The sequence below is a fragment of the Cryptomeria japonica genome, chromosome 11 (assembly GCF_030272615.1).
Source record: "Cryptomeria japonica chromosome 11, Sugi_1.0, whole genome shotgun sequence".
Lineage (NCBI taxonomy): Eukaryota > Viridiplantae > Streptophyta > Pinopsida > Cupressales > Cupressaceae > Cryptomeria > Cryptomeria japonica.
The window spans coordinates 166602485-166628110 of record NC_081415.1 but is presented as its reverse complement, the minus strand read 5'-3'; the positions used below and the strand labels follow the sequence as shown (position 1 = coordinate 166628110).

The following is a 25626-nucleotide window of genomic DNA, read 5'->3' as shown; positions in this document are numbered from 1 at the left end:
CTTTTGTACAGAGTACACTATTCCCAGTGCCTCCCTCTCCATCGTGTTGTAGTTTTGTTCCGCCTTAGACAACAAGCAGCTGGCGAACAAGATGGCGTGATCCAATCCCTATACGCCTACTTTTGGCAGAGTGGCACTGATGGCATAGTTGGAGGCGTCCACGTGAACGTGGAACTCCCTGTCCCAGTCAGGGTACGCGAGGATTGGTGCACTCACTACTCGCAATTTTAACTCCTTGAAGGGCTTCTTCCTGCTTCGTCCCCCACTTGAACAATTCTCCCTTCCTTGTCAGCTTGTCCAATGGACAGGATACTTGCGCAAAGGTCTTGATAAACCTCCTATAGTAGCCGACATGTCCGATAAAGGATTTCACCCCCATGATATCCACTAGACTCTCCATGTTCACAATCACCCCTACCTTGTCGGGGTTCGTCTTCAACCCTTCCTTGCGCACAATGTGCCCCAACAACTTCCCTGGTGGTACCATGAATCGACACTTCTTGTGGTTCAGGCCAGTTGGGCCCGTTGACATCTCTCCATGAATTCCCCTAGTGCATTCAAATGGGTTTCCTACTTACTGTAGATAGACCACTCATCGAGGAATGCCTTGAAACTTCCAACCGACATCCCATCAAAAATGTGCAATATGATCTGCTGGAAGGTTGTCGGAGCGTTACACAAGTCGAAGGCATCTGATTGCATGCATATACTCCATCCTACACTATGAATGTCATTTTCAGCTTATCTTCTTCCACGATGCTGATCTATTTATATCCAGAAAATCTGTCTAGGAATGAGTAAATTTCGTGACCCACTATCTCCTCCAGAATGTTGTCAATGAACAGAATTGGGAACGGGTCCTTGATAGTCACAGCATTCAGGCATCGAAAGTCCACACATATCTTGATCTGGTTTGCTTCCTTCTTTAGAGAGATGACAATTGGCGATATCCAATCACTGGTTTCTACCTTGAAGAAAATTTCAGCCTCTAGCATCTTCTCAATTTCTTCATTCACCTTTGCTGCATAATTCTTATTCATTATGTACGGCCTCCTCCGTACAGGCTAGGCTCCAGGTACAAGGGGTATACGGTGTATGCACAACTCCAAAGGTATCCCCTTCAAATCTTTGTACATCCAAGCAAAGACGTCCTTGTACTCCAAGAATATTCTGAAGGTTGTTGCTTTGAGTACAGGGTTCCATTCATCCCCTACAAATATCACCTTTGGATCGTCATCCTTGCCCAAGTTGACCCTCTTCATGTTTGATTCCTCGTACTTGATAGTCTTATCCCATTCAAACCGATGGGCAAGTGTTTCATCCACCCGTGCCACACCCTCACGGTACTCCCCGTACTCCGGAGGAAATGCTACATCTCCGTACCATCACCTGACTCTTTGATCTCACATATCTGCAACATGTGGCACTCTAGATGGAACACTTCTTATTCTTCCATTTGCCAATGAAAAAGTCCGGCCAAATAACTGGTTTCATCCTTGGAGCATCCTTCTAATTCCAATACCCCTTTGTCATTGGGTTCCATCCTCCCCTTGCCTTCTTGGGAACCCCATTCCCAATTGTGCGAGTCATCCGAGTCAGAATCAAATGATGCCAGTTCCTCGCTTACAGCTTGGTTTTGTAGGTCAATTACGTACTTCCGACCTTCACTCTCGATGGAGAGTGTATTCCTCTTCCAATTATGGTTTGCCTTAGCCATAATCAGCCACCCCTCCCAAGGAGGGTGTCATAGGCCTTCCTTTCTAGCGAGATGACCACAAAGTTAAGGAAGAAATATTGTGTGCCCACAACAACCTTCTATGCCATGAGGGTTCCAAGAGGTTTGATGCCTTTTGGTCCACACCGACAAGGTGGAAGGTTGGTGGCCAGAGGATTGGTTTGCTGAGACCCCTCCATGTCTCTTCTGGCAGTACGTTCACTTCGGAGCCGCCGTCCACAATTGTGTTTATCAGTTTCTATCCCATTATTTCCATTTCCACCACGGTTGGCTTCCGACCGATACTCACAGTGAGTAGCATGGAGTTTGTGGCAGTCGTGCCAAGAAAAACTGATTCTGTCATGGGGTCTGTACTAGGTGGTTTTGTTGGCATCGGACGGTGTTCCTAGTCGATGATGTTGTCACTGATTGCATTTGTAAGAGCCATCCTCAATTGTGGCATTGTTTGCAGAAGATTGCATACCTATACGGGTATGGTGGTTTGCAACATCTACTTGATTATAGTCTTTGCAACATCTACGAGAAAGAGATACTTGATTGGGGTACACTGCCTTCTTGCTCTACAATCTTGTGATTGTGAGTATCTCCTCTAGTTCCTTCATGTCCAACATATTCACCCACTTTTGTTTTAGGCAATCAGTGTCCTCATGATTTCCCGGTCCACACCACTTGCACAACAAACTCCCATTGTTATTTCTGTTCTGGCACTCCTAAGCAAAGTGGCCCCACTCATTACATTTGTAGCATTGAATAATAGGTCACCCTTTTGTGTCGTACTGGATCTTACTCCTTGGTGAGTTGGTATTGGACTGATTATTCCCTCGCCAATTGTTGCGATATCCCCATGGTGAAACGTCGAGGTTTGTTGGTTTGGGTGGTGTGGCTAGCGAAGTGAATTGCTCTAGTTGGGTGAGGAGCACTTGTGTGCTCCGCGTTTTTAGATTGTATGAGCATTCCCTAATGGATGTCCCAACACTTGACAGATGTCGCAAAAAGATTTATGCGAGCATGTTCCCTTAGTGTGACCTTTTGCCTTGCAATCAGTACACCAAAGTTCTTTACCCTCTTTGCCATTCTTGTTGGCCTTCAACTCTCTCATCATCTACATCATAGACCTACGGAGGGCCTATAGGGTTTTCGACTCGCCATCACTATCTTCATCCTTACTGTCATCGTCGCTCGCCCTCCTCTTCCCTTTTGATGCTTTGCTTTCACTTTCAATGTCCATTGCACTGTTGTAGGCCTCATCATATGACGGCGGAAGGACCACCTTCATCTTTCTTCTCAGGGATGGTACAAGTCCCTCCACAAACCATCTTTTATTCAACCCATCGGCCGTCTAATTCTCCATCTTGTTTAGCAACTCCTTCAGCCTACAGTTATAAGCCCGGACACTTTCACTTTTCCCTTGCTTAGTACTATAGATCTCGGCCACAATCTCATTATCATCCCTTGGGAGCTTGAATTCCTCCTGGAAGGCCCTCTTCAAAGCATTCCAACTTGTTTTGTGTTGGGCATCAAGGTCTGTATACCAGTGAATCGCAATCCCTCGGGGAGTGGTTGGGAACGCTTTCAACCAATAATCTTGGTCATCTTGGTCGTTTGCTTCCCATATGGTCACACATGTTTTGCAGTGTTGTAGGGGTCCTCTAACCCGTCGCACAGGAATTTTGGAAGTTTTTGTCTCTCTGGACTGTTTTGGTTGTGTGCCATCCCTTTTCCCTGGAAGGTACTCTGTCCTGCCTAAGAGGTGTTATGTGTCGCCTAGAAGGTGTTATATGCCACCTGGAGGGTACCGTATGCATTCGACCAGATTGGACCTTCGGCTCCATACGTGAGCTTTCTACACGTCCCCCTCTATCCTCCGCACCTTGGTCCCCCTCACTCCTATAGTCCCTCCTTCCTGGGGTTTTTGGCTCTGGCCCTCCTATTTTTGACTGTTCCGCAAGAGACAAACTCCCAATTCTATACAGATTATTTTCAAAGAGTTCAGTGACCTCACCCTGTAGGTCCTGCTCGACCTCTTCATCACAGTCGGATTGCTCCAACGGATTGCTCTCAAATTGAGGTCATGTTTCTTCACTCGATGTCAAGTGAGTGGCCTGATCAGCGAGATCTTCCTCCACTATGTCCGGCAGTGGTAGGTTGCTTGCAACCTTTATCAACTAGTTCCACGTACACGGTTTCTGCCTCTCCCAACTACGGCTCCGACTCTTGCTCTTCCTTTCTGGACTCTCCGAGCCTTCAGCAATCTCCCTCAGTCGACGCCTTCACTAGTTTTGTTCTCTGATACGTAGGGATCTACATACCGACCCCTCACCTACTTCTGTGTTAGTACCACATCATTCGTCTTAGTCGATACGTAGGGGCATTAATTGCCAAGGGTATGACATCTTTGCATATCCCTCTCTTCCTCTTCCCTACAACTCCTTCCTTCGTACTACTGCAGGATTTTCTACCGACAATGTTCATGATTGATTTCTTCCCTCTACTCTTGTCGTTCAATAAGGTTTCGTTCCAGCAGTCTAGGAAGGCTCCCAAGAAGATCAAACTCGACAGAATTTACTGTAAGTTCCTTATGTACCGTGCCCTCAGGGACCACTCTCTCCCAAGCTTCCCTCTACACGTACTGAGTGACAGAAACGTCCCACAAGTTTCCCCAAATCCTCCGTCAGTTGATCCTCTCATACTTCCGCCTGCGTGGCCTCTTCGTGTGTATCACCTTTTGTGACTATCAACTATTGTTGGTCGGCCCATTAGTGGTTACTGCCTGCCGCCATATTGATCTCCAGAATTCAAATCGACAATAGTGCCAAAATGTTACTCCCTATGGTGAGTTGTTCAAGTTCACGGAATAAACAGGAAGTACACACAGAACATATAACCAACAACATCAATAATATTCAGAAAATAAATTCACAGTCACAGTCACAACAATATGGCAGAAAGATGTATTCTTTATTGCATTTCAAAACTAGTACATCATCATTGTTGTCGTGGTTCCCTTACATCGCAATATATAGGACCCGGCAGTTGGCAAAGATGTCAACTGTCACAACTGCCGACTAACCCCTACGGGAACCAAACAGCTGACTTCTTACACAACCAAAGTATTATTAAAACATAACTAGAAAAATCATAAGCATTATCCTAATTGCCGCCTAACAGATGGTTTGGTTTTCTTTCTTTCCGCTTGTGCATTCGAGTTCATAATGTTATCTCTAATAGAGCTTTGCATTAGAATACACTTTAAGATGTTTAAAAAAAATATATTTCTCTTCTTAGTTGAGTTAGTTAGCTTAGATCCTCTAAGGTTCCTTAGCGGGGCGTTACATCTGGTATCAGGGCCCAGTTCTAACACTGGGTACTCTAGTTTCATATGAGCCCACTAAGTTGTCATAGTTGCTTAGACTTTTTTGCATGTGATTCCCCTTTTTGTCATCCTTGCATAGTGACCTTAGACTCTTTCTTTTGTGATGTTTTGTTTAGAAGGATGCCTCTTAAGGGTAATGCTAGAGCTCGAGGTGGTGGTTGCAGGTTTACATGCCAGAACCCTCCTCATGATTCCCATGACGATAGTCGTGACGAACAACTATTTTTTGAGCATCAAAGTGGTCAAAGGAGTGGGGGTCAGCATAGTGGTCGGCAAGAGTCAGAGGGAGCTTCGTTACGTCATTTGCTTTAGGAGATCCTTGACCACTTAGGCCCTAGGCAGGGGATAATCAAAAAGGGGAATCTCATCATTCTAAGCATCTTGATAGGGAGAGAGAGAGGTCTCCTAAAGAGAGATGCTCTAGCAGATCAGGAGGCTATCTTGGCAAGTCACATGAGGGATCTTTTGAGGTCCCGCCCTCTTACCTTTGATGGCTCTAGTAGTAGTTTGGAGGCAAAGACATGGTTGATAGATCTAGATAGGTGTTTTGCCATGCAATTGTATGGCAGTAACACCAAGTCGAGGTGCACCATCATACACCTTAGGGGATTTCCTTTCACATGGTAGCAGTTGGAGGAATAGAAACTGCATTTGAATATAGACTCAGTATCTTGGGAGATGTTTCTAGAGAGGTTCAGAGCCCAATTTTTGTCAAACCATTGGAGGCAGCGATGTGCTGATGAGTTTCATGAGTTGAGGCAGATGGCCATGACTATAGAGCAGTATGAGCATAGATTCTTTGAGCTCAAGCAGTATGCAGGCATTGGTGATGATGAGTCCAGCATTATATTAGGGGTTTGAATGCCCATATTAGTGGGGGAGTTCGAGCTTTCAAACCTAAAACCATGGAGGTGGCAGTGGAGAAGGCTTGTTTAATTGAGGAGAATCTGGCCATGGCTCTTGGTGGTCAGACCGGGGTTTAGCTTAGCAATGCACCTTCAACAGGATTTAGGACTAGAGGTAGTCAGTCTTAGGCGGTAGATTCCTCTAGGAACCATCAGACACCCACTAAGGGTGAAAAGCAGCAACGATCCTAGTAAAGACAAAAGAATTCCCAGAATCATTGTCATGGTAGTTTCCAATTTGGAAAGGATTGTAACTGGCAACAGGCCAAACAGCATTGCCCTAGTCAGCCTACACAAAGTGCACATCAGGCTTCTAGTAGGCGCAGTTATTAGGAGTCCAGTGCACCAATCTTGGTTTTCTTGTGAGAGTGTTTTGATGATTGAGTTTACTTTCATGCATATGTATTGGAACAAATGTTGTTCAAATAACTTAATATGATCAAGTTTTTGTGAATGCTAATTCACACCCCCCCCCCCCTTCCCCCTCTTAGCTTCTGATAGTGCTCAACAATTGGTATCAGAACTTTGGTTCCTGAAAAGTCAACTTAACCACTGAGGTAGACCTTGGATTTTGAACACTATGTTTGAAGAAGAATTGAATGACATGGATGGTATGGATCGAAATGGTTGCAACAATGTGGATGGTATTGTTGACATGGAAGGCAAATTGAGATCTACTTTGGCAAACCTAGATGATAGCAGAGAGAAACATAAAAAGGCGGTTAAGAAAAATTATTTTTTAAGAACCCTGTTTGATAAAAGAAAGAAAGTGATATGAATTTGAAACAAAGCTTGATGAGAAAACCAAAGAATGTGCAAAGCTTGAAGAAGTTGTCAAACTTAAGGAAGAACTGAAAGATGCAAAAGATCATATTGATAATGGATTAAAACTCAAAGGTGGCAATGACGTGCTAGATGTTGTTCTTAATTCTCAAAGACAAATTAGAGACAAGAGTGGATTTGGCTTTGAAGAAGGTGAATGTTCAAAAAAGGATGAAGGAAAAGACAAGGTTAAAGATAGCAAAGAACAGAAAAACTAAAGCTTCAGAAAATCAAGAGATGTCTGAAGAACTCCTTCCCCTCCTATTAGGTATTCATCTTTTATTAATAACTATTTTTCATGTAATGGTTTTGGACATAGGGCTAGTGAATGCATAAGTCAAATCAGAAATCAATCTATTAGCATAGCATACTTCTCTTGCAATAAGTTTGGGCATAAGACTACTGAATGCAGAAGTAGGATGATGAGAAATGGATATAGGAATTTGAGTTATGTTCATTCTTTCAATGGAATGTGCTATGCTTGCAATACATATGGACACAAAGCTTTTGAATGCAAAACAAACAAAAGATTCGGAAATAACAGAATGAGTGGTGGCAAAAAGGTCCGATATGTCATAATTGTAACAAGATGGGTCACATTGCAGAAGCAGAAGCAAAATTGAAAAATCTAATTGGAAGTATGCTCTGGCTCTATATCCCACATCTTCATTTCCCCTTGTGTGTAGTCATGTTGTTTGTGTGAAAGAAGACGTAGGTTGAAATGCACATATACTAAATTCTCCGCTCTTTTTGATAGCAGCCTATTGCGCTTTACTGAGTGGATGAAAGAGTATGTGCTCCAATTTCTTTCTGAAGCAGATGAACTAGCAACCTATGAAGACAAAGTAAACAATTAAAGTTATACATTAATAAAAATAAAATTACTAGCAGCCTATGAAGACAAAGTAAACTATAAATAAACTAAAACTTGTAAATTTAAAATTTTAATTAATTAAACTTACTTGTGATAAAACTTTTATAGCGAGAGGTTGTAGGTGTTGGAAGCATGTGCCATGGAAGTACCACCAGCTATGAGCATCCTTCTTGGATCTATGATGAAGTGCATCAACACTTAGACCATTCCCATTTGCGAATTCTATGAACTCATTTGTAACAACATCTCGCAAATCATCATCGAGATATAGTCTAAGAAATGCTGCCTTGTACCCATCAGATACTTCTAGATCTCTCCATGGTGGAATCCTTCCTGGTTTATCAAGAAATTGATTGCTATAGTACTTAGGTGTCAAGGCATAGGCAAGAAGGTGCAAAGAAGTGGTCATCTTATTCCACCTTTCTACAATAATTACTCCTAGTTCTTTGAAGAATTTCTCATAGGGATCATTCTCTTTTTCATTTATAGTGACCTTTATTTTTTCAAGCATTGAGTCAATGCCATCATAAATCTAACCTATGCAAGGCCTATCCATGTCTGTATAGCGAATCATGCTCATGATGGGCTCAGTGATACTTAAGAGATATGTAACAAGATCCCACCATTTCTCATTCAATATTCTATCCCTAATTTTTTCTGCCCTCTCAATGTTACTCTACTTCCATACAGTCCAATTGGTGCTGATCACCATATTGCATAGTGCCACTCTAACTTTCATAAGTCGTCTTAAGACAATTGTGTTTGATGCAAAACGAGTCTCAGAAACCTATAACACAAATTAATGTCAAATGATTAAAAAATAAAGCCAAACTTTAAAGAAGAATACACAATATAGCTTACACAATGCTATTATGAACATTGAAAATTTAAAAAAATCAGAAAATGTAAAATTAAATTACTATTTCACTTACCTTCAATAGCTCCAAATTCGAATAGGTTCTAAAAATCCCTTGAGACATGTGGTGGTTTGTGATGAACATCTGGATGTCCTCAGCCTCTGCATACACATCTCTGATCCATTTTATTTTTTGCCCAATCCTTTCTAGCATAAGATTGAGTGAATGTACCACACAAGGTGTCCAAAAGATGTGATCATAGCATTGCTCAAGCAACAAACCATCAGCTCTACAATTTTTTGCATTGGCCGTTATGACTTGGACAACATTGCGGGGTCCCACAGACTCAATGGCAGAGATGAGAATTTCTACAATAAATTGGCCATCTTTTATTTGGCCCTCACAATCCACAACTCTCAAAAACATTGCCCCTTTAGGGGACACCGCTATGACATTGATCAAGGGACGGTTTTTAGCATCTTTCCACCCATCTGAAACAATTGTTACCCCTATCTCAACCCATGAATCCCTTATGGGTTTCAATGCAACTTCAACCCTCTTCACCTCTTTCTCCAATAATGTTCCACGTACCTTCTCATAACCGGGGCCCTTATACCCTCTTGGAGCCTTATTAACACTTTTTATCATTTGCTTCCAATATGGGGAGCGAACAACATTGAATGACAACCCATTTGCATAAATGCACCTTACTATATCTTCGTCAGCATTGTCTCTACTCTCATTTTGGAATGCGGTTTCTAAAGGCCCCTTTGTTCTTTTACGTGTCAAGGGTGGTTCACTTTGAGGTTCATTTGTGGCAATGAAGGGGTGGTCTTCTACTACAATACTGGGTTTACAAGGGCCTTGTATTCCCTTTGTTTTCTTTGATGCCGTTTGGTTCAATCTACGGGCTTCCCTCTCTTCTGCCGCCTCATGCTCCCTAATATATTTCATCACTGTCTCATCTGGTATAGGTTTACCATTTTTTCTAGGGCATTTTTTGATGCCTCTTCCTTTTATTCCACACAAATGGCCTACCACCCGATAATATGAACTATTACGTTCAATATCACATCCATGGCATTTCCAACGGAATCCCCCACCTCCCGGAAGTTGTTTTATAATGTCCACATATTTCCATAAGGGATAATTTGGATCATTTCTTTGTTTTGCAATTATTTGTTCATTGCCAATGGAGGAAGATGTAGATGCCATTCTAGTTCCTATGGCAAGAAATAATATAAACATATTCAAAAACAAAAACTAAATAATGAAAAAAAAATTAAGTTTCATGTTTGACAATTTGTGAAACAAAAATAGTTGGAAAAAAATGTTTAAAAACCTACCTCTTGCAGCCAATGGAAGCTTGAAAATGTTTGGAAATGATGCTGCAACACTTGTTGAAGCTTCAAAAATCAGTCTTCAGCTCCTCTTTGATCTTGGAAGCCAAATTTTGTTCACCCTTTCTTCAACCTGCTCTCATAAAACTTTCGTTTGCAACACAAATGAGGTGAAATGAGTGAATAAAATGCTTTAGAAGTCACTTTTAGATTATAACTTTCACTTTTTACAAGGTGGAATTGAAAAAAAAATTAAATTTGCATTATTTTTGGACTTTACGGGCCACCTAGCCGCTCGGGTTCGACTGAGTCTGCCCGGATTCAACTGGGTTTGACCCCGGGTTTGACTAGGTTCAACCAAGGTCGAACCACCTCTAGGTTTTTCGAACCCTGGTCGAACCCAGTTCGAACCGGACCCGTACCACAGACTCGGTCATACCAGGACCTGTACCAGGGTGCCCAGAGGCGAACCCGGTAACCTAGAAAATTATGGATAATGCATCCCAGTTGTATAGATATTGCTTAACATGGCTTGCAGCAACAAAGCAGTTCAACGATGAAATAGACTCCATTGAGTCTCAGCTTAGGAAGTTAGCCCAGTCTTTAAATATCTACAAAGATGCTAATGGTGCAATGAGGTCCAAGGCTCAAGATCTCTATTCTCAGTTGACTGTGAGGCAAAAGCAGAGAAAAGATTATGTGAAGCTATTTTGTCGACTCAAGGATGCCATGAAATTATGGTTGTCCATTTATCTCAGGTTATTGGTTGATGCAGAAAAGGTTGAGCAGAGTGTTGATTGTGAATGTCTTTGATGTTGTAAAAAATTTATGTGTTGATTGTGAATGTCAATGGAAAATTTTGTCTGCTTCTATTCGTGCATTGAACTCTTCTTTTGTTGGTTTGAAGAAACAGTACAAGGGCATTTGGCCTAGAAATGTATGACAAGTATTTCTCATTTAATTTGCTTTCTGGAGATTTTTGTTATAGGGAGTTGTATTTTTGCTCTGTATGGTTTTTAGCTTAAGGAGTTATCCTTTGTCATTGTTGTCAAAGGGTATTGATAGGGGGAGAAACAAAGGAAATATGTTTGCACAAGTTTTTGTTTTGCCATCAATGACAAAGGGGGAGATTGTTGCACATATGGATGTCTTTGTTGTCATTGATGTCAAGCCTCTGTCAATCCTATATGAATTGGTTGTTGTTGGTGCTCCAGATATATATATGTTCCGCTAATGCATGGTGTATCCGGTTATTGGTCCGGATGTCTATTTCTATGATACTATGTGTTGACGTGTCTAAAGTCGCATCGCTGCAAACTCCATCTGGCCAACGCAGAATCGAATGTACTCGCTGAGTATCCTATCCTCTCTTGAGATAAGGAAATCTCTAATGTTGTTTTTGCGTTTGATCAAAGGGGATGACCTCAAGGTTTCGATTGTCAGGTCTTGACGGCGGGATCACTCAGTGGTTTGATGTGTTTTGTTGGAAACACAAAGGGGACTTGCGGTGATATGGATAATTGCTGGATGAGTTCCCTAAAATTCTGACAATCTCGTTATCGATTGGTTCCAGTTAGATAATACTATTTCAACAGGACTGTGGATTTTTTTTCTTGGTTAAAAAAAGGAAAAAGGGATAGGAAAAGAGAGGTACAGAAAGTCTAACTAACTAAGATAGCATATTCAAGAAAAGCAGACAGACACCTCCAAATAACTAAATTAAACACTATCAGCCATTTAAGCACAATATTTGTATGAATCTAGTGCGACCTACAAGGAAAATAGAGTTTTCATGCTATTAAACACAACTTCAGAACTTCAACATTCATGCAATGAGTATTCAATAACCGAACTAAGCATGTGAAAGGGTTCCGATTAACCATGCAGAAGGAATGACAATCAGTCAGTCCCTAATGGTATGAACAGCGAGGATTCTATCAGATGTTTATCTAGAAAATGCTATAGAAATGAAAGAAGCACAACAGAATAATTCAAATTGCTGAAGGAGACCATGCACTCCCAATGAAATTGAAACAATCTTAACTTTGCATTAAATCCTATAAATTTCGCCAAAGCTTCAGCTACAATCCATGAACTTCTTACAAAATGAGGGAAAACAAGTCCCTTTAAATAGGCTTCAAAAATAGATGAATGGCCAAGATCTAATCTAAACAAGTGGCCCGGATTCATCCTCACAAAACGTACCCATACCCATAAATGGAGGGTAAATATAAGCAACTACCCATGAATGGAGGCTATAACTACCTAAAAAGGTAATTAAAACTTATCCAAAATAATTCAAAAAAGTGCACATACACAAAGTTTTAAGTTTACAGTTGACTTGGAAGTCAAATATGACCCTTTGGCCAAAAAGTGCACTTTTCAAAATTTAAAAGAAAAAAGCACTTTAGGAAAGCACTTTCTCTTTTCCAGCTCTAGATTCCTCGGTGATGAACTCGACCTCGTCGTGCAGATACTCTCCCCAGATATCTCGATCAGTTGCATGCTCTACCCAAATGTAATCCTGAAATCTTAGGCATAACTTGAATAATTCGATCGTTGGCGGCATAGGTGGATTGAACATTTTGTAATGGATACCTTGTAGGAGGCTATCCAAATTCTCCAGCTCCTCTCTCCAGTATGACTTGCAATTTTCAAAACATGATATGTCTGCTTGAAGCTCAGAAGCAAAATCTAGATCCTCTACAAAGTAAGCGACCTTGGGATTGAGCCGGTCCTCCCACTACAGTTGTACCTCACTATCCTCCATACTATTTTTCCAACCGGGAACCATGGATTTGAGGATTCTTTCACCAAGATCCTTCACATTTGATAAAGTGTCATCGCACTTATCATGCATTTTATTGATATTATCCCTCATGTTGTCCTTCATGCTAAGGGTCCAATACCATAAGGATAAGGATTTGACACTATAAGGATTTAGGATAGTATCAGCAGTAGGGATCTGAGAGCAGGGATCTGAGAGCAGGTCCAGAATAGAGCCCTAATGAGGGGCAATGCCTTGGCAATCGCCTCATGAGTGTTGTAGCATTCTTTCTTCAGCTTACACATTTTGATAATAATGGCTTCCCTATGGAGGGCCATTTTGTGCAAATCCTTGAAGATTTGCTCTCCTCTTTCTTTAATGCCTCACATCCACTCCTTGATGGCCTTTGCAGTATCCCGTACTCCTTCAAATTCTGTCGTGGTCCTCTGTGCCAATGCTGTTGGGGGAATGTAGGATTCAGAAGCATTATGTAATGGTCTCAGAAGTTGATCAATGCATCCCTCGACCTATTCAACACGAGCTCGATACATGTTCTTTTCAGCTATTATTTCTTTGAGTTGTCTTAGCACGTTTTGTACGAAATCCTTGAATTCCTCCCTTTCCTGCTCCTTAGTGGCTGGCCCGATGGGGACAGTTGTGATGCTATAATCAGCCAGTGTAATCTAATTTGCTGGCTTGTCTACAAGTGGGGTGGCGATATGAAAGGTACGGTTCCTTTGCTCATCTTTGGTTATTCAGGAATTTGCCTTAGGCTTTTTCTTCCCCTTGGCCTTGGCTTGGTCTATGCGTGAGAAGATGTCCTCCAAATCGATGGGTGGCTTGGTGACGGTCTTGCGCTGACCTCAAGCAATTAACCATTCTTGAGGTACAGTCTAGGCTGATGCTATGGTTAAATTGGCACTCTGTTCTTTAATGTTATCAGCCGGCTCAACGCATATTTGCAGTTGTTCCGTTACAGGAGGAGTAGAGGAAGTGTCAAGCTCCTTGCTCGCAGCGGAATTCTCTCCAGCTTCACTGAACAACTACCCAGTATTTTCATGTGATGGTTGTTCTTCGGTCTTTTTAGGCTCACGGGTATCATCTGTCCTTTGCTCTCCTTCAACAGTGGAGTCATCCTTGGTAGTATTATGGAGCAGCAATTCATGGCGGCTCTGCTGGGTGGGTTCATGCAATTCAACCCGTTGACTGGATGGAATCTCTCCTTCCTCGACTTGGTTATCAGGTTCGGCTGATTCAATGGCTCTTAGCTCGGCGTCCAGCATGTCGGGCGCAGGAGGATCATCAGCTCCAAATGCGTCAATGTCACTCTAGGAAGGCGGAGCAAGTATATAATCTAGTTCAACTACATCATCAGACGAACTAGGGTCTTTTGAAGATGAAGTGACCTCTGGTCTCCTAATAGGGATCTTTTCTCTTCTTGTTCTTTTGGATGTCCGAGTTCCTCTGTTGGCCTTAGCCTTCTTCCTTTTTTCAGGCTTTTCAACCTCTTCCTTTGGTGCACTGGATGTTCCCTCATCTTCGGAGGACTGAGAATCAAGGTTACCCATCAAGTGGTAGGTGAACTGGACTCCCTCATGTATAAGTCGCTCAATTTGCTGGTGCAACCACTGGTCAGTATATTCTCTTGGGGCTGCCATAACCGCCTCGAAATCAGTGATTGGATCTTGCGACCAATCAATGCCTAGCAAAAGATGTCTTACCACCTCAAATTCCCGTACTTGCAGGCAATTTCCTGAATCTGTTAGTTGATTTGGGACCCGGCGATATTCATAGAGTCGCATTTGCTGCACACTCAGCCTCGAATATTCGCGCCTTCGGACCTCATAGTCATTAGCGCAGTTCTTCCAGTAATCTTCAACTAATTCTTTTGCTCTGTATCGCCTGCCATAGGCCCTCTTTGTCAGGTTGTCGTGATCAAAGCATTTCCTTGGAAAATGCTCTTGTAGGCCGTAGGAGGCTAGTTCTGCAAAGGATTCCTCTGCCTGGGATGGGTTCTTTAGATGGACATCCTGGTTACCTATAATCATAGGGAATGCGAATCCAAACTGCTTCCTGTCTCTGAGTAAGCCATTCGCCGGACGTGACTGCCTTGCAACTTCCAAGAGAACTATCTTGTTGGTTGGGTATCGTGGAAGTCGGAAAGGAGCACCCTCAAAGCCAGCTATCCGGATGTAGGAGAATCTTGGGAACTGAATGAACCAGGCCCCATACCTCTGTACTAGAATAGTAGCTTGTTCTGAGAGCCTTATGTGTAATCCTCCCTGCATCAACCTGACCAAGCGCATTGTGAAGGCGTCATTGACGCGCTCATATTGACCAACTGCATAGGCAGGGCTGTTCTTTTCCCTTTGAGCTATGTCCTGATAGTGTAGTTGTGGATAACAATCATATACCTTCACTTGATCAGGCCCATTCCCAATTTCACCTTTCATGATTAAACCCGGCAATGGCTAGTTTAGATGGACATCCTGGTTACCTATAATCATAGGGAATGCGAATCCAAACTGCTTCCTGTCTCTGAGTAAGCCGTTCGCCGGACGTGACTGCCTTGCAACTTCCAGGAGAACTATCTTGTCGGTTGGGTATCGTGGAAGTCAGAAAGGAGCACCCTCAAAGCCAGCTATCCGGATGTAGGAGAATCTTGGGAACTGAATGAACCAGGCCCCATACCTCTGTACTAGAATAGTAGCTTGTTCTGAGAGCCTTATGTGTAATCCTCCCTGCATCAGCCTGACCAAGCGCATTGTGAAGACGTCATTGACGTGCTCATATTGACCACCTGCATAGGCAAGGCTGTTCTTTTCCCTTTGAGCTATGTCCTGATAGTGTAGTTGTGGATAACAATCATATACCTTCACCTGATCAGGCCCATTCCCAATTTCACCTTTCATGATTGAACCCGGCAATGGCTAGTTTCTGGCGAACATGTAGACTAAATAGGATGTCATAGTGAAGTACTTCTTTGCCTCAAGCTCGATCAGTTGGGTGTGGATGTTGTCGCTTATGATCTGGGCCCAGTCAAACTTGGATTTCCCAGCGAAGACCTGCTCTGTGAAGTAGAACATCCACTCCTCAAAGTAGTTGGATTGGGGAAGTCCCATAATCCTTTTGAGCAATGTGACCATGTCCCCATGCTCGTTGTGAAAGTCGCTTCTAGGGGTCTTTTTCCCGATCCTGACACTTGGAGGTCTTCTCTCCTTGTACCACTCTTCATTTATCAGTGTTCTGCATCTAGTGGGGTTCATATCATATGCCCCTTGCGCTTCATCTATATTTGTTGCTATGGGGTTGTTCGGGAAGGGAATGTCAAATGCGTCTCCAATGGCTTCAGGAGTGAAGTTAGCGAGGACCATGTTCTCGAGGAGCACCAATCTGGAGTTTGGTTGGTAGTGTCGGGCAGCCTCTACTACTAGCTCATAGTTTTCCACTGTCGAGGGAAATCTTGCTGCCTGGGCAATGCCACTTTCCATCATCTGCCTAGGCCTGCCATAGGCATTAGGGGAGAAAACACGGTTTCTGAAATCTTGAATATCAATATGGCCAAGGTCAGTATCACCGACATTCTCCAAGACACTCTAAACCTTTGATTCCCTCAATCCCCCCCTCTGATACTGATACTTCATCTTTTCGACTCTGCGAGAGATACCTGATTTGGACACTCGTGATGTCTCGGCTGCAGCAGGTATCTTTGATGATTCTACCGCCGATTTAGGCATTTATCCTGCACAGCCGGACGCGGATTACAAGGCGATATAAAGGAAGTAAAGCAGGTTAGATAAAGGAGATACACCAACATACAAGGATTAACTCGAAAACCGAAGGTAAAGAACAACATGACACTTTTAGCTAAGAAGCTCAATTGATTTAAACATGGATATTTATGAAGCTTTTTGATTGCGAATTTATACTTAAGTATTTTAGGATCATTTTTTCAAAATGGACGATGCTTTAAATTTTTCCTAGGTCTGAAAATGTGTCTTCTAGCTGATTCCTAGGAACAGACTATGATTTCAATTGCTCCTGACGTCTTATAAACGAAAAAAAAAAAATGCGGTTTTAAGATTTAATCAATTTAATTCATTTTGCACATACATCTATCCGATTTTGCATATATTTCGAATGATTTCAAGAGAGGTGAAGCACACTTACCTGGCGAAAATGAATGGCGTAAATTCGCACAACCTGCAAATTTGAATGGGAGAGTTTTGCAATTTGAATTTTTAAACGGTTAACTCCCTATTTCAAATTTTCGCGCCTAAAATTTGTAGAGAGAAATGCAGTTTTAGGAACCTAGATTTTAGCAACTTACCTTGGGTGGATTTTTCGGTGATTTACTTCAGCGTGATTTTACCTTGGGCGTTTTTGGAGAAAAGGGGGGGGTTTTGGCATTGCAAAGATTGAAAACCCATGGCACGACTTTACCTTAACTGCGATTTTTGAACCTTGCGTGCCTCTGCAAGCCTTTATACTTTATCACGATTTACCCTAACTTCGGGTTTTTAGACGCTCTTTCAAGTGTTATATACTTAAAACTAATCCCTTAGATTGCGATTTTTGGGGTTTTAGATGATTTCGCAAGTTTTCCAAAAATCGCGATTTTCTCCAATAATGTAAACTGCGATCTTTGGGTTTAACCTTCAAACTTTACGCCATTTCCCCTTCATGCGATTTTCGGTGATTTTGCAGGGTTTGTAAACTTTTCTAACTTTCACGCAATTTACCCTAACTTCGGGCTTTTGAGGTACTTTGCAAACTTCTTAAAGTTTATCGCGATTTACCCTAACTTTGGGTTTTCAACATTTTGAGGGGGTTTTCAAGTGTTTTACAAACTTCGGCACTTTGAAGCGTTTTGCCAAGTTCAACACTTTGATGCACTTTTCAAACTTTACACTTTTAACTTATAATGCCATTTTTGGGGTTTTCACCCATTTTGAAAACTTCGGCACTTTGAAGCATTTTTCAAACTTTCACACTTGGACAGCCTTTTGCAAGCTTTAACAATTTCGCCCTTTACTTTTCTCCCTCCTTATGCGATTTTCGGGCTTTCCAAGGAGTTTGAAAACTTTTTATTTTGCATTTTGCCCTTATTACGCGAATTTTGGCACTTTGGTGGCTTTTGCCAACTTTTCAACCTTTTTGCATTTTCACTTAAAAGTGCGAATTTCGGGGTATTGGGTGTGTTCTCAAACTTCGAAGATTTGGGCCATTTTGCCAACTTTTCCCCTTTTCGCATTTGCACTTTAAAGTGCGATTTTCAGCGTTTTGACTTATTTTGGAAACTTCGGCGTTTTGGGCCATTTTTCCAACCTCGGCATTTTGAGGGCGTTTGAAAACTTTTTAAACTTTCACCTTATCCCCCAAAGTGCGAATTTCAGCCTTTCATGCATTTTGCCAACTTTTCAACCTTTGGAGGCACTTGCAAAGTTTTCGCCATTTTACCCTCCAGCTGGCGAAAATCGCCATTTTCATCCATCTTGCAAACTTTCAAAACATCATGTAATTTCCTCCTTAGTGCGAATTTCAGGATTCGGAGGAGGTTTTTTGAAAATTTATACTTTTGCATCCTCTTATCTCTCCTATGTCCTCTTACGAAAATCGCCGTTTTGGGTCTTCATGCGACCTTCAGATGCTTTATCTTTTACTTGGGGGGATTTGGCTAGTTGCTATCATTCTACGCCTATCTCAGGCGATTTTACAAGCTTAAACGATCTCTTGGAATTTTCATGCCCGAAGGCTCAACTGACCTCACGGATTCACAGGTCCTCCGTTCATAACACCATCGTCTCATGGACTAATTACAGGCTCGCTCAAAAGGACGCGAGACACTCTGCGCGGAACTCAACAGGGCGAAGGCGAAAAGGCCCAAAAAAAAAAAGGAAAGGGGACCCTGTCAGCGACAGGGAGCGTGTGCAACACACAACACTATGTTACATAACTGATTGCAAATTCACGTTGTGCTGATGAAATGATATGAGATAATATAAGGTGGTGATTTAATGTGTTTCTAAAAGTCTGGTATTCCCTACCTGGTCCGGAAGTAATTCTATTCTCTTTTATGTTTTCTCTGGTGAAACTTATTGTGGTCCAGAATAAGTATTTGTACCAGATATATCTCCGATGATCATATTGTCTTTTGGGATTGCTTTTACTATGTTGCAAATCAAGATGTTGTGGTTCTTTTGGGGTGGACTACTTTCTTTAGGTCTGGGATAAGACAGTATGCTTTTAATAGATCAAGTGTTGTACTGGTTTGTACGTATTGATCAAGCGGTTGTGCATGAATGCTTTTGGTGCTGATTGGAAGGTATGTCGACTTGGTGTGAACCCTCACACATTTCTTTTACCTTCCAGATGATGTATTTCTGGGTCGATGATATGTATACGTTTCATATCCTTTTGGCCGACCTAGCGAGGTTTATTTTGGATCTGATTGATATATATATTGAGCGAATTGGTTGTGTTAGATGGAGGAGATAGATGATGTGAAAATGGTGTGTAAGTGATGGATGTGAAATTAGTGTCATAAAGGAAGTGCGAAGATTTGAAGATGTACAAAGCAGACAGATGAGTATACATTGTGAACTGTTATCTGCATTCTAACAGATGCTATTTTGTATACAGTTCGGTCTACTATTTCTATTGTTTTGTAAGAGCAATTTTTGTATCTTGCCCCAAAGAAGTGATCTTCAGTTCTGCAAGTCCTTTTTGTATCTTGCCTAAGGTTGTGCGCCTCGGTCAGCAAGTCTGAAGCAGTGGGCTCTTTGGGAAGAAGCCTTGTTCATTGTAAAACAATTATAATATATATTATGAGTTTGAATCTCACCGTGGTTTTTCCCAATTTGGGTCTTCCACATAAATATCTTGGTGTTCTTGTGAGAGTGTTTCGATGATTGAGTTGTTTACTTTCATGCATATGTATTGGCATAAATTTTGTTCAAATAACTTAATATGATCAAGTTTTTGTGAATGCCAATTCACCCCTCCTCTCAGCTTCCGATAGTGTTCAACATAGAGATCATCAAGATAAATGTGCACTTATTAAAATGAGTGATGGTTCATCGAATAGCTATTATTACTTTGAGTGTTCATTGGGGAATGTGGTGTCCTACATAGGAGCGTTTGGCTTGTTCTTCATTGGCTCATCACTATGGCATCTACTGTCGGTGCTCGTTTGAGGAGATCTAGTTTGCAAGGCAAGGGGAAACAAGTGGAGGTGGCTCCAAAGTCGACGAAGAGGAAGGTGTTGGGGAAAGAAGCTATGGTGAGTTTCACGATATATTTAGATAAAGAAATAAAGGATCTTTCTCTAAGGTCATTGGTGGTCAAGATTTGGGAAATGACCAAGGGTTTAGATGAGTCTCCTAGAGTGTGTATTAAAGAGGTGCTGGGCAAGTTACTTCTAGATCTGGGATACACTTGCCCGCACTAGAATACTTTTGATGCCACTCAGTCATTGTTCTATTCGCCCATCCTCTCCACTATGGCAAGCTCGTACATGTTCCACAATGATGTGAGCACTGTGGTGGAGCAGGTGAGGTTCATTTTGCCAATGTCATGGAGCATTTGCATGCATTTAAAAGGCAACAAGTTTTTTTGCAGATTACAGCTTTGGTGATTGTGAAAAAGCTTCAGATAGTTCTGCCAGAAGAGGCCATTTATCTGTTTTTGGGTTGCTATGAGTCTGAGGATAGAGTCAAGATGGACGAACAGAGAAATTCAAACAAAAATGTGAAAAATGTGGTATTTTCAAACTAGAAGTGTGAATGTATTAAGTTGGTAGGAGAGAGGCCTGTGTGATTTGCCAAGACCCCTGTTTTATAGGCTTAACTCATATATTTATAGTTAGTAAGGGTTACAATGGTGGCAGGAAAGGCTGCAGCCTATCTGGTTATTATAGAGATTTTTAAGTCTTTCTTTTTGGTTTGATAGCTAATAAACCAGACATACTTCAGGAGAACATCCCAAATTTTGTGGTTTGTGAACCTAAACAAGATTTTAGCGACAAAAAAAATAAAATTAACAGGTCATTATCGACTTGAAGGTTGAGCAAGGGAATATGGATCAGACAAATTTATTTACTGTAATTCTTACCATGTTCCTTTAACAGAATAGTATGTGAAAAAGATCTAAATGAAGTAATCTACATCAAAGCATGTTAACACTTAATCCTACCATTGAAAGTTCTAGTTTGAAATATAAACTTTCTTTGTTGACGTGTGGAATGCATTCAAACTTCAAAACCAAACCTATTTGAGCCTGAAAAATGTACAGTCCCTAAGAAAAACATATAATTTATGATTTTTCATCTGTACAGGTGAAAGAAAGTAGCATAATAGTATGTTTCAAGAGAACTCCTAACTGAAATCCTATGCATTATTTCTGTCCATGCACTCCATTCCATGTAAAGAAACAAATCTATTATCCATATACTTTGGAGTACTAACCTCCTGCTGTAGCCATTTCTAATTTGAAGCCTTCGATCTCCATGGAATTGATTGCCATAACCCAACGGATAGATATCATGGTATCTACAAAAATAACAGTCTTTCGTTTTCCTTCAACTATATCATCAGACTGAACTTGTATCACTGGGCGATCTCTTTCACTCCATCCGTTGCTGGTATCGGCTGAACTAACACAACCATAATTAACAGAGTAGGTTACAAAATCAGTAGGCTTATCCCTTCCACAAACGAAATTCTCGTCATTCAAATATTTTATTTCCTTTGTCAGTTTCCCTGGAGTTAGAGACGACAGGGAAATATAAGACTCTGACTGAGAGTGACTTTCGCCTTCGCTTGGGGTCTCCACCACATGAACAACCTACACAAGTGAAGGAAATGATATAAAGCTTTGTGCAAGCATGATCACAAACTTTTCTCTCATAGCACAAATATGCAGAATAAAAAATACAACGATTAAATTATCAATTCATCCTAATGTCGCCATTACCAATTATGTCAGTAAAGCTCTAAAGATTTCTTATGTCAACCTGTGTAGCTGGTAGACAACTCGCAGAAAAATTGTCTGCACAAATTATGGTTCAGAGAGATAATCTAACTAAGAGCGGTCTATAGTTCTCTAATTATTCTCTAGTTACCCCTAACAAGATCTTTGCCTAAGCCTTGTACATTATAACAATAACATCCTACACATTTGTAACTTGCCTTTGGCATCAGCATCATATGGACGACATAGAAGGAAATCGTTACAAATATTGGCATAAGATAAAATAAACTTCCTAGGTGCAATGGAAGAAGGGGCTTTCATGAAAAATCTGCATTCGGATATTACACAAGCTTTAAATGATGCCAGTCTGATATAGTCATTGTTAGTTGACTCAAATACAAACTAGAACTTATAACCCTCCACCTTAAAGGAGCTTTGTATTTGAGTTGTAAGATATAAGACTTGTACAGATAACTGCATCTGCCATATTAAACCATTTGTAGATCTCAATGCGTTTTGATCCAAATCTCAGGAGCAGATTGAGGGATGACACTAAATTTATCTAATTTTCTAGAGATGGAAACGGTTTGTACTTCTATTTTTTAACAGAAACCAGAGACAATGGAAAAGGAGAATAAAATTACAAACATGGTAGATATAGAAATAGAAAATGTGTTCTGGACAACAAAAACAAACAAATATTAATAACTGTAACTAAAAATAGTATTATCTGAATGTTCTGTACAATAACCTATAAAAAAATGTGAAAGACAGAAATTGATGTACAATAGCACTTCTAGAGCTAAAGACCAAGCCCATTTAAGCTTCCATGTCACATTATTAAAAAGCTAACTGATCTGTAACTGCAAAAATTAGTCCTTTAAACAATTCACCAACACATGGCTTAACAAAGATTAATATTTATATCTCTTATCTAATGCTGTTAGACCAAGAACCTATGCTTAATGTAAAGAAATAAACCGAAATCAAGCTCCAGATAAATAGAACTCAGGCTACAATAATTGAAATTGAACACACATGAAACAAAAACAGCTACAGCTATCACACAAATAGTAAACACCAGATTAATAGTCATATTTGTTCATAAAGCTGCTATACCAAGAAAGTATACTTAATGTGTAGGTATTGAATCAACACATAATAAACAGCTGGATATAACCAAGAAAAATCCAATGTGGGCGAGCTCCAGCAAAAGAAAAAGGTCCGTTCCCTGCTATCTTCAACTTGCTACCAAATATAACGCAAATACTGAATTAAAACAGAGCTATGGAGCACTGATGCCTGAAGTTCCTCCAAGAATAGCACCTGCTCAGTTGTCCTCCGAAGAAAACCTCCTATGCTGTTGACTCTACTTGGAACTAGAAAAGAACCGCAAATAATGAAAGACTTCCAGAGGTGGTGAATCAGTGTCAATTCGAATTCAAAATTCCCACCTGACAACACAAACAGAACAATTACACCACGAAATTCCTGCTTACCAGTTTCTACAGCCATAGGCCATCCAGGTCAGATTCCTCTAGAGACAAATCCATCCAAGTCATTATTCCCCACTATCATAGCTAGATATTGATTTGGCCCTTTTCATATTTTTCTGTTATGGATTTTCCAGCCAATGAATTCCTCCTGATGTACTTTTTTCTTGAGCTCTTCCTCATCAGTCTGATGTACTTGTACTTTGAAGTTTGAACTTCATGGATATTGATGAAAATTATGATATTTTAATTCATCTTCCATATCAGTTTGTGTAGGTATGTGTTGACATGTCTAAAGTCGCATTGCTGCAAACTCCATATGGCCAACGCAGAATAGAATGTACTCGATGAGTATCCTATCCTCTCTTGAGATAAGGAAATCCCTAATGTTGTTTCTTACGTTTGATCAAAGGGGACAACCTCAAGGTTTCGTTTGTCAGGTCTTAACTGCGGGATTACTCAGTGGTTTGATGTGTTTTTGCTAGAAACACAAGGGGACTTACGGTGATATGAATAATTGTTGGATGAGTTCCCTAGGACTTTAATAGTCTTGCTTATCGAATGGTTTAAGTTGGGTTGATACTGTTTTCAGCAGAACTGTGGATTCTCTTGGTAAAAAAAAAGGAAAAAGAGGGATAGAGAGAGAGAGGTACAGAAAATATAAAGTTTCAATAAGATAGCAGATTCAATAAACAGACAAACACCTCCAAATAACTAGATTAAGCATTACCAGCCATTTTAGCACAATACTTGCATCAATCTAGTGCGATCTTCAAAGGAAACTTGAGTTTTCATGCTATTAAATACAACATCAGAACTTTAACATTCATTCAATGAGCATTCAATAACCGAACTAAGCATATGAAGGGTTCAGATTAACCACGCAGAAGGAAAGACAATCAGCCATTCCCTAACGGTATGAACAGCAAGGACTCTATCGGATGTTTACTTAGAAAATGCTATATAAAGGAAAGAAACATAACTGAAAATTCTAAATTAATGAAGGAGACTATGCACTCACAGGGAAACTTGAAACAGTCTTAACTTTGCATTAAATCCTATAAATTTCGCCAGAGCTTCAGCAACAATCCATGAACTTCTTGCAAAATGAGGGAAAACTAGTCCCTTAAATAGCCTTCAAAAATGGATGAATGGCCAAGATTTAATCTAAACAAATGTCCTAGATTCATCCTTACAAAAGAGTACCCATACCCATAAATGGAGGTTAAATATCAGCAACTACCCCAAAGGGAGTTCTAACTACCCAAAAAGGTAATTAGAACTTATCCAAAATAATCCAGAAAGGTGCATGCACATAAAGTTTTACATTTAGTTGACTTGGAAGTCAAACATGACCCTTTGGCCAAAAAGTGCACTTTTCAAAATTAAAAAGGAAAAAACACTTTAGGAGAGCATTTTTTCTTTTCCAGCTCTAGATTCTTCAGTGATGAATTCGACTTTGTCATGCAAATACTCTCCCCAAATATCTCAGTCAACTGCACGTTCTACCCGAAAGTAGTCCTGAAACCTCAAGCATAACTTGAATAATTCGATCGTTGGCGAGATAGGCGGATTGAACATCTTGTAATGGATACCTTGCAGGAGGCCATCTAAATTCTCTAGTTCCTCTCTCCAGTATGACTTGTGATTTTCAAAACATGATATGTCCGCTTGAATCTCAGAAGCAAAATTTAGATCCCCTATGGAGTACGTGATTTTGGGAATAAGTTGGTCCTCCCACTGCAACTACACCTCACTATCCTCCATACCGCTCTTCCAACCAAGAACCATGGGCTTGAGGATCCTCTCACCAAGGTCCTTCACATTTGATAAAGTGTCATCGCACTTATCATCCATTTTATTGATACTATCCCTCATGTCGTCCTTCATGTTGAGGGTCCAGTACCAGTCTTTTAAGGTACTGACACTATAAGGATTTAGGATAGCATCAACAACAAGGATCTGAGAACACGTCCAGAATAGAGCTCTAACAAGGGGCAAAGTCTTGGCCATCGCCTCATGCATGTTATAGCATTCTTTCTTTAGTTTACACATTTTGATAGCAATAGCTTCCCTATGGAGGGCCATTTCGCGTAGATCCTCGAAGATTTGCTCCCCTCTTTCTTTAATGCCCTGCATCCATTCCTTGACGGCCTTTGCAGTATCCCGTACCCCTTCAAACTATGTTGTTGTCCTTTGTGCCAATGCCGTTGGGGGAATGTGGGATTCGGAAGCATTGTGTAATGGTCTCGAAGCTGACCAATGTATCCCTCTGCCTGCTCAGCACGAGCCCGATACATGTTCTTTTCAGCTATTATTTCTTCAAGCTACCTGAGTATGTTCTGTACTGAATCCTTGAATTCCTCCTTTTCTTGTTCCTTAGTGGCTCATCCGATGGGGACAGTCGTGATGGTATAATCTGCCAATGTGATCTAATCTGTTGGCTTGTCTACAGGCGGGGTGGCGATGTGAAGAGTACGGTTCCTTTGT

General features: G+C 41.0%; 1 protein-coding gene across 3 annotated transcripts in view; it reads right to left on the bottom strand.

The window, feature by feature from the left end:
- The window catches only part of LOC131032482 (uncharacterized), a 227653-nt gene that overhangs the window by 29900 nt on the left and 172127 nt on the right, over positions 1–25626 (bottom strand). For all 3 annotated transcript variants that reach the window (XM_057963474.2, XM_057963475.2, XM_057963476.2), the window contains one exon: positions 21139–21517. In XM_057963474.2, coding sequence (XP_057819457.2) covers positions 21139–21517 — 379 coding nt within the window. The remainder of the gene's footprint in view (positions 1–21138; positions 21518–25626) is intronic.